Genomic DNA, 10,000 nt, shown 5'->3' with positions numbered 1-10,000 from the left:
ATACCTTGCCTTCCTTGCGGTCAAGCTTATGGTGGTAGTGATGGTGGTGGGAGTGGTGTAAATTCTCTCTCTCTCTCTCTCTCTCTCTCTCTCTCTTCTATCCTTTCCTCATTTCTCCACCTCCTTCTTTCCTTTCCCTTATCCCTCTCTACTCTCCCTTCCCTTTCTTCACTTTATTACTCTCCTCCTTCACCCTATGCACCTGTCCACCTGTTTTCGTTATCCTCCTCCATCCTCATTCTTCCTTACATCCAGAAATAAATACACTTCCTCTTCCTTCCTTCCTTCTCTTCTTCCTTCATTTCCCTCACTCCATTGCTCATCCTTCATTGCTTCGGCCATATTTTCTTTTGTAGAGCAGGCGATCCAATTAAGGTAATTTAATGGAGGTAATTATTTCATTCACGTAAACTTCATTCTCGCTCCGCTACGCTTTTTACTGCCTTCCAAATTTGATCACTTGGCTTATTGCGAGACTCTACCTGAGCGCGTGTTCTTCGTTAAATTGTAGGACTGTAGGTGTGTGTGTGTGTGTGTGTGTGTGTGTGTGTGTGTGTGTGTGTGTGTGTGTGTGTGTGTGTGTGTGTGTGTGATTTCATTATTATTTCATGTCTTTTTTTTTCTAGTGTTTTTCTTATTAGTTCTATTTTTATTTATTTATTTGCTTATTTGTTCATTTTATTTGTTTAATTATTATTTTTTTTCTTCCTCCAGAGTGGTCATGTTATCTGCTTTGAAGTGAATTCCTCTCCTACCTGTCCGGCCTTAATTAGGAAACTAGTTTGGCAATATTGATAATAGACGATGGCCAGCCGCTTAGTGTTGTGTTTATTAATTATTGCTATTATTATTATTATTATTATTATTATTATTATTATTATTATTATTATTATTATTAGTGAGCTTGCTAATTTCCTTTATTCGTTTGTGTTCCTCCTCCTCCTCTTCTTTCTCCTCTTTCTCCTCCCGATACTTAGTTTATGCATTTTACTCAACGCTAACAAGATAACTTATAATTCTCTCTCTCTCTCTCTCTCTCTCTCTCTCTCTCTCTCTCTCTCTCTCTCTCTCTCTCTCTCTCTCTCTCTCTCTCTCATTAGGTCCCCTCATTTTCTCTCCTCTTTCAATATTCACCTTCTTCCGCATCCATCCTCTCTCTCTCTCTCTCTCTCTCTCTCTCTCTCTCTCTCTCTCTCTCTCTCTCTCTCTCTCTCTCTAACCCAAGGGAACAATTAACCTACATAATTGATAAGACATTAATATTTTTGAATGCAAGAGTGAGAGAGGGAGGGAGCGACACTGTATTGAAGGCCATCAGAGAGAGAGAGAGAGAGAGAGAGAGAGAGAGAGAGAGAGAGAGAGAGAGAGAGAGAGAGAGAATAATAAGAAATACATCACTGTTTGTTTTTACACACACACACACACACACACACACACACACACACACACACATACACAAAGGGCAAGATGGATGACTAAATAACGAACAAATAAATAAAATAACAAAAATTGAATATATTTGCCTTTTTGTTATATTTTCGTGTCCTTCACCAACAGCTTCCGCAAAAATGAAGTTAACGAACAAGAAAAATAAAAGAAAAGAATGGAAGAGACAGAAACAAGTGCACGAGGAAAGAAATAATTAGGTGAATAAATGAATAAGTAAAACAATTGAAAGGAGCCACCACTTCAGTTCATGTCAATACGCGTTTCCTTTGTCACCTGAGCAGAAGTCCACCACTGGTCCCTTGTCTTTTCCACCTGTTTGATGCCTTACCTGTTCCCTCCGCCGCCGTGTCCAGGTGTGTCGCTAATTATGTATCGGGACGCGGAATCAGAGCAAGTTTTTCATAGTTTTTTTCATGAAGACATGTTTTCCAGGTTTTAAGACAAGGCAGTTTTTACCATTCCGAAGTTTAAAGGCATCAGGATTTGAAATTCTAATGTGTTCTGTTCTCGCATTTAATTAGAGTTTTTTTTTTTTCTTCTTTCCTTTTTATTGTTATGCGCTAGACATTGTTCCTTTTTTTTTTCTTTTCCTTTTTTGTTTATTTTCTTTATTTTTCTTATCTTGTGTTGAATTTATTTGCGTATTCGCGGCTTCGTTCTTCCGTTTTCTCTCTCTTTTATTTCACTTGCTTGTTATGAAATATATCTCGTTGTGTCTGATTTCTCGACAAAGTTAAACGGAATATCTTAATTTTATGTTTCCTTTGTGTGTGTCACTTTTTGCGTTTCAGTGTGTCTATTTACATTTCTCTCTCTCTCTCTCTCTCTCTCTCTCTCTCTCTCTCTCTCTCTCTCTCTCTCTCTCTCTCTCTCTCTCTCTCTCTCTCTCCTTCCCTGAAACACATTTTCGTAACCCAGACACTATCGTACGTAACAATAAACTATCGGGCAGCTGTCATTTCGTTTTTCTCTGTTTCATCACGTTTATGGTCAAATTCTACGTTTCACACTTTTCTTTCTTCTCTCAGTATTTTCCGTATTTCAATTATCCCATCTACATTAGCTTTTTTATGGATAATGTACAGTGTTTATCAGTGTCGTAAGCCACATTGTATAATTGTTGAATTCTTTGTATCTCATTCTTTTCTTTCTCAACATATTTATGATCCTGTTCTACATTTCTCTCTATCATTTTCTTTTATTATTTTCCGTGTTGCATTTTCCTGTTTATATTTGCTCCTGAAATATATAATTCATAATATTTAGTAGTAGTATCGTACGCAGCGTTGTATAATTATCGAACACAGGTATCTCGCTGGTCTGCCTTTGTTTATGGCTGGTTGTATATTTACCTTTCTATTTATCTTTTTTTTTTCCCAGTGTTTGCTTTACTTATGTGTTCTTAAATAAAACACTTAACTTTTAATATTACCGAACGCAGCATTGTATAACTATCGAACACCTGATACATCGTTATTCTACTTTTTTTTTTGTGTGTGTGTGAGTTATATAGTATTTACCTTTTCATTTTTATTTTTTTCAATGTTTGCTTAGTTATGTGCAGTGCGCCGCGTTAGTGTTGACGTACGGCGTTGCAAATTCATTCCCTCATGTGTGAGTGCGGCCTTAACACATTTTTGCCTTGTTTTATCATTGAAATATACCCCGACATTGCTTTTTTTCACTTTTTTTTTTTTACCAAGAGAGAGAAAGAAAGAAAGAGGGAAAGGAGAAAGAAAGAAGGAAGCATGAATCCTTATTTCTCTCTCTCTCTCTCTCTCTCTCTCTCTCTCTCTCTCTCTCTCTCTCTCTCTCTCTCTCTCTCTCTCTCTCAACACGCGCCACATCCGCCTCTTCACCCTTCCTTTCTGTCCCCTCTTCCTTCCTTCTTATCTCTCTCTTTCTCTCTCTTTCCTTTTCCCGGCTCCCCCGCAGGCGCGGGTCACCTCTCCCCTGCGGACAGAAGGCAGGTGTCTGGAGGTAATTAAGATGGAGATGCGAGATGGAGGCCGATTATTGTAGATCTCGGCGGACAAGGGTTGAGGGGGACGAGGGGCTAACGAGCGTCCTGTGGTGGCTTTTTTGAGGGTGTAAATAATGAAGGCAGTCAGCGTAGGTAGGCCGGGCAGGAGTGGGGGGCGGCGGGAAGGGCGGTGAGGGGGTGGTGAGTGGGGCGGGGCGCGTCACTCAGCCCACCAAATCCTAGAATGACATAATTACAGATAAGAAAAGGGGTAATTTATGCAAAGCCGCTCATTTGCATTATGGTGAGTGATTAAGTGGCTTCGTCTGGCGCTCGGGAACTTATTAAGAATTTCCAGCTCTCGTGTGCGTACCCCGCGCGCCACAATCTCCTGTAGGATCACCGTGTCCTGTGTCCCTATGCAAGGCTTTTTGCACTTGTACGATATCTTCTCCCGGTGTGTATGGCAACAGCCTCCGCCACCAGCCCAGCAGAGGCAGGGAGAATCCTCAGTCCTTCAGTGTCCGTCCGGACTTGCCAGCGATCAGAGGGTTGGGTTACGGAGCTGCCGCGCGGACCCCTTCACTCGTGGCTCTGCGCTCACCCATCCAAGTGATTTTTTCATCCGCATCACCTTTCCGTGTCTTGAACTTGATTGACTGCAAGACACATATTGCTCGCACTACAGCTGTGCACATGAACCGTTTCAAGGACAGGGAAACTTTGTGAGGAATGGAGAAACTTTGGCGAGTTACGATGCAGGCACGGGCGGCGGTGTGGAGGCGCTGCTGACGGTGGCTGTGGCGGTGGTGACCCTTGAGATAACTGGCCAGGGAAAGATAAGAACCAAACACAAGCACTCGCCGGCGTGATATTCCACTCCCGAGACCAGTGCATCGTGAGATAGTGAAGATAACACACGAGCGGCTTTGTCAAGCTATGGACAGACAGATTGATAGCAAACAGACAGCCACGCCCGAGCCATGAGTACCGCTGGACGAGTGAAAGCCACTGAATCATAACGATACACTACAAGAACAGGAAAAAAGAGAAGAAAAAATCAAAGATGCGGATGACCGAATTAACGCGGAGATTGTACTTGGAATAAACTCGATTAAACAGACAGTGAGAGAAAGTGTGACGGAGAGACAGGAATTGACAGGAGGTGCGTGCGTACAGACACACAGCAATCATGGGAGGCGGACAGAAGTGGGGGGCGAAACTGCTGGTGGTGGTGGTGGTGTGGGGGGCGTCGCTCCTCCCCCACGTCCTCCCCCTCTCCCCTTCCCCAACCTCCCGCAACCCCGTCAGCGGCTTGGAAGACAGTAAGTACTACATTCCGCCACCTTACTAACTGGATCATCTGGATACTCTCTCTCTCTCTCTCTCTCTCTCTCTCTCTCTCTCTCTCTCTCTCTCTCATCATAGTCTCTTTCTGTCTTCATTTATCTCATTATTGCAGTTCTTATTATCCCTCGAATTTCTGAGTTCTTTCCCTGTCCACTATTTTGCCTTTTTTCTTCTTTTCCTAACCGTTTTCCCTCCACAATTTTCTCTTCCCTCCTCTCCTCTCTCTCATTGCCTCCTCCTCCTACTCTTCTTCCTCCTACTCCTACTCCTCCTCCTCCTCCTCCTCCTCCTCCTCTTCCTCCTCCTCCTCCTCCTCCTCCTCCTCCTCCTCCTCCTCCTTCCCCTTCTCCTTCCTCCTCCTCCTCCTCTTCCTCCTCCTCCTTCCCCATCTCCTTCCTCCTCCTCCTTCTCCTCCTTCCTCTTCCATAGCATCCTGGACCTTCTCCTTTCCAGTCACTTGGTCTTACCCTTTCTCATCCCCTTAATCCTTCATCTCCTCCTTCTCCTCCTCTTCCTCCTACTCCTCCTCATATCCCTTCCAGTCGGGTTCTCAGATAATTCCCAGGCGATGAATGTGCTCATTAAGATAATGATTAACAAGCCTTCTCTATTAAGCTGAACTCCATTAGTAACAGTGCAACCACAGGCGCCGCGGTGATTCAACAACAGCAAAGCGGCGACTGATCTCCTCTCACCTTGAAAAGAGAGGGTGAGGGAAAAAAAACATATTCCACTTGTCTCACCCACTTGTTCCCTTCTCTCTGCTTTTTATTTCTCTCTTTTCCATCGGTATCCCTTTCTTCCCTTCTTTCTCTTTTTTTTTTGGTTTCTTTCCCTCACACAGATTTTCTATTTTCACCTTCCCTCATCTATCTTTTCTTCGGTTTCCTTTTTTCGTCTCTCTTTTTTTATATATATATATATCTCACCTGCTCTCTCCATGCGTCATATTTATCTTTTTTTTCAGTTATCCTTTTATCTCTCCCTTCTACATACGTTTTTATGATTACCATCTTTCATATTTCTTTCCTTCTTCCCTTTCCCCTTCTTTCCCTTCTCTCTCTCTCTCCCACACCTTTACACACACGTCGTATTTATTTGTCCCCTTTTCTCGTAGTTGACCCTTTCTTTCCCCAGCCTGAAGGTTCTCCTATTATAACCTTCCAAAATATTCCTTTCTTTTTCTCCTTTCCCTCCCTCTCCAGCATACTTCTTATTACTACTTACTATTTATTCTATATTTCCTTTTTCCTATTTTCCAGTCACCGTCTTTTAACAAGCATGTTTTCCCTCATATCGCTAGTCTCTCTTCCCTCTTCCCCGTTTTCCCCTTCCCACGTACACCTCCCACACCTTTTTCTCTCACTCTCTTCTTTCCTTTTTTTTTTTTTTTTTGCATTCCGTTGCGGGGCTTGGGGTTTGTCTGCATATTACAGTTGTCTGTCGGGGCGGGACTGCTAGCGGGGCTCCCTTGAATAGCCAAGGCCACAATTTCCTTCGGACGCCGCCGCCTAAATGCTTTTGTTGGCCCGCCCATCGCGAATTAAGAATGGTGAGCGACGGTGGCGAATATTGTGGCTGTGGTAGTGCTGTGTGTGTGTGTGTGTGTGTGTGTGTGTGTGTGTGTGTGTGTGTGTGTGTGTGTGTGAAGGTGGGTGGTTGCATGGCTGTGGATATTACTATTGTTACTACTGGTGTTTGCTACTTTTTTCTTTTTCTTTTTTCTTCCCTTTTTTTTCCAATTTGCGTAGTGGGGAGAATGTGCCTGTGTGTGTGTGTGTGTGTGTGTGTTTGTGTGTGTGTGTGTGTGTGTGTGTGTGTGTGTGTGTGTGTGTGTGTGTGTGTATGTGTGAGTGTGTGGGGGGTGAGGGTAAAGTGGTGCTGCTCTCATCCATCCCTGGTGTGTAGTCGTAATCTTTTTAATTAAGGTTGTGAGGCAAGGAATTGCAACGTATGGCGGAACTTGCACACACACACACACACACACACACACACACACACACACACACACACACACACACACAAAGCAACAACAACAACAGCACGCAAGCAATAACTCCACGTAAGACAGCTAAACAATATATGACATTTTGAATAAATATCTAAGTTTTTGTCTCTTGACTGATTGTTCAACATGTTTGTGTGTGTGTGTGTGTGTGCATGGGTCAGTGGGTGGAGGTGGATGTGGACGATGTGGCAGATGAGGTTGATAGTGATGTGGATATAACGTGTAGCAAGCTGAGAATGTGGAAGATGAAATAGACTAAAATCGTGTGGATGTGGTGAATGTGACTGGTGGATTGTGTGCATGGCGATACTGAACAGGTGGATGAAGAAGGAAATGAAAGGGTTAGGCATAGAATAGATAGAATAGTTATGTGGACGTTAAGTTTGTGAATAATAAAGTATATATGTGTGTGTATACATGAACGAGTGACGATGTTTCTGATACGCATTCCTCTTACGCGTCTCCCCCTTCTCTCTCTCTCTCTCTCTCTCTCTCTCTCTCTCTCTCTCTCTCTCTCTCTCTCTCTCTCTCTCTCTCTCTCTCTCTCTCCTCACATTGTTACTGAAAGGGTCAACATTAGCATGGATGAGCTGTGTTTGTTTGTTCGTTTGTGTGTTTAGGTTTTACTATTGTATTCCAGTCACTGCCAGAACTTTGTCTTTCTTTTTTTTCCACCCCCTCTCTCTCTCCTTTTTTTTTCTGTGGCCATACATGTCAAGCTTTGTATGGTAATAGCGGATGAAACTTGTTAATTTTTGCTCCTCCTTTCTTTTTTTTATTTCGTTTCATTCCACAGCGTATTGTCTTGTTGCTCACTTTATTAGAGCCATTAATTTGCTCCTATTGTATTCGTTGTTGTTTTTCTTTATGTTGTTTTGCTGTTGTTATTGCCTTGTCTCATTGTTGGTTTGTGGGTTTTTTTTTTTTGTGTCACTATTATTTAGCTTCTGTGCATTTATGTTAGTTATTTGCTCTTGTTTCTTTTTTTTTTTTATTTCGCTCGTTTTTTTTTAATAATATTGTTTGATTTTGTTTTTTGGGTAGGTTTCTGTGTGTGTGTGTGTGTGTGTGTGTGTGTGTGTGTGTGTACGCGTTTCACTTGTGCTCGTTAACTTTATGAAGGCCAAGTTACCTTTAGCCAGCTAAGTCAATTAATTCGCTAACTCACAATTATTCGCTTATATTTGTGATGTTTTGTTCCTAACCTATCATTATCATCATCACCACCACCACCACCACCACCTTCCATCATCACTATCAATGCTTCTTTCCTCACAGTAATTATCATCATCATCATCATCATTATCATCACCAGCACCACCACCTTCATCATCATCATCATCATCATCATCATCATCATTACAAAGTTCAGCTCCAGTTTTCAGAAAGCTGTTATTAAAAGATGAAAAAATGCAATGAAAGTTAATGTCAGTTTTTTTCTTTCTTTCTCTTTCTCTCAACAATTTCCTGTGAGTGAACCCGCTGGGCCAGCCTCTCTCTCTCTCTCTCTCTCTCTCTCTCTCTCTCTCTCTCTCTCTCTCTCTCTCTCTCTCTCTCTCTCTGTTAACACGTTCCCTTGCCTTACTTTCTTAATTTCTCTTAAACTTACTTTACAAGCCAACCACTTAGCTCTTTCTCTCTCTCTCTCTCTCTCTCTCTCTCTCTCTCTCTCTCTCTCTCTCTCTCTCTCTCTCTCTCTCTCTCTCTCTCTCTCTCTAATGTAATGAGAGGAACATGGACTCGGAAACGGTTTTGGGTATTACGAAGAGGGTAAGAAAGAAAGAAAGGATAAACTCGGAATGGAAGAGAGGGATCAAACACACGGCAAATTATATCTTATTGACATGAGAGAGAGAGAGAGAGAGAGAGAGAGAGTGTGTGTGTGTGTGTGTGTGTGGCCGACTGGGTTTCTTGTTAAGTGCCTCATTCTAATCCTCTCTCCTTAGGGCTTCATTCAGTAAGCTATCAGGGTTTTCATACAAGGTCAGACCACCTCTCCCATTTTTTTACCGCCCTCTGTGTGTTCTCTTACCGTTTACATCCTTTTCTGGTCTTCCTCTTCTTCCTGGCTACCTTTTATCTTTTGCTCCTTCAGTTTACATCCTTCTTTTAGTTTTCCTCTTCTTTGATAACCCTTTCTTCCTTTCTCCTTCAATTTACATCGTTTCTAGTCATCCTCTTCTTCCTGGTTATCTTTTACATCTTTCTCCTTTAATCTACATCCTTCTTTAGTCTTGTTCTTCTACTTTGCTATCATTTCTCTTTCTTTCTTTCGCTGCACATCCTTCTCTAGTCCTTCTTTTTTTTTCCTCGCTATCATTTTCTCTCTCCTTCAATTTACATCCTTCTTTTATCTTCCTCTTCTTTCTTGTTGTCATTCATCCCTTTCATCTTCAATTTTCATCCATCCTTATTCTTCCTCTTCTTCTTTATTATCATTTCTCTCTTTCACTATCAATTTACATCTTTTTTTGTCTTCCTCTTCTTCTTTGCTATCATTTATCCCTTTCTCCTTGATTTTACACAATTCTCTCTTTCTCCTCTTCGTGTCCTTTCCTTTCTACATCCCCTTTTTCTGTATGTCCCTTTTCTTCCATTCTTCTTTCAATTTCTTTATTTCCTCTTTGTGTCCTCTTTATTACATACTCCTCTTCCTTTTATTCTTTATCCTTTTCTCCTCTCCATTTCTTCGTTCCTTCCTTCTTTGTGTCCTCTCCACTACGCCTTCCAGTTCACCTCTCTTCTAACTGTCCTCCCTCCCTTTCTCCTCTCCTTTCTCTTACTTCTCTTACTATGTGTCATCTTTCCTGCCCCAATCTTTCTCAAACACACACACACACACACACACACACACACACACACACACACACACACACACACACTCTCTCTCTCTCTCTCTCTCTCTCTCTCTCTCTCTCTCTCTCTCTCTCTCTCTCTCTCTCTCTCTCTCTCTCTCTCTCTTTCTCACCTCCCTTCACCTTTGTAATCTCCTCCCTGTCATCTCCTCTTTCTCTCTCTCCCTCTCCTTCACACCTTCCTCCCTCATCTCTCACCCCTTCTCCTCCTCCTCCTGTCTCTCTCACTCTGATCACCTCTCATCCCGCCCGTCACACTACCAGTCACATCTCATCCGTCACCTCTGCTCTCCCGGCCTCACATCTCCATTAGACTTAGACCTTACGAGACCTCAGACCAACCATCGTTTTTTCTGCCTCATGAACCGGCCAGAG

General features: G+C 42.5%; 1 protein-coding gene across 1 annotated transcript in view; it reads left to right on the top strand.

Moving 5' to 3' along the window:
• The first annotated feature begins 3,918 nt into the window (after positions 1-3,918).
• The window catches only part of LOC123499546 (nephrin-like), an 82,436-nt gene continuing 76,354 nt past the window's right edge, over positions 3,919-10,000 (top strand). Inside the window, exon 1 of the mRNA XM_045247650.1 lies at positions 3,919-4,737. Coding sequence (XP_045103585.1) covers positions 4,605-4,737 — 133 coding nt within the window. The 5' untranslated portion in view covers positions 3,919-4,604. The remainder of the gene's footprint in view (positions 4,738-10,000) is intronic.

The sequence above is a fragment of the Portunus trituberculatus genome, chromosome 50 (assembly GCF_017591435.1).
Source record: "Portunus trituberculatus isolate SZX2019 chromosome 50, ASM1759143v1, whole genome shotgun sequence".
NCBI classification, from domain to species: domain Eukaryota; kingdom Metazoa; phylum Arthropoda; class Malacostraca; order Decapoda; family Portunidae; genus Portunus; species Portunus trituberculatus.
This window is presented reverse-complemented; position numbering and strand designations above follow the sequence as displayed.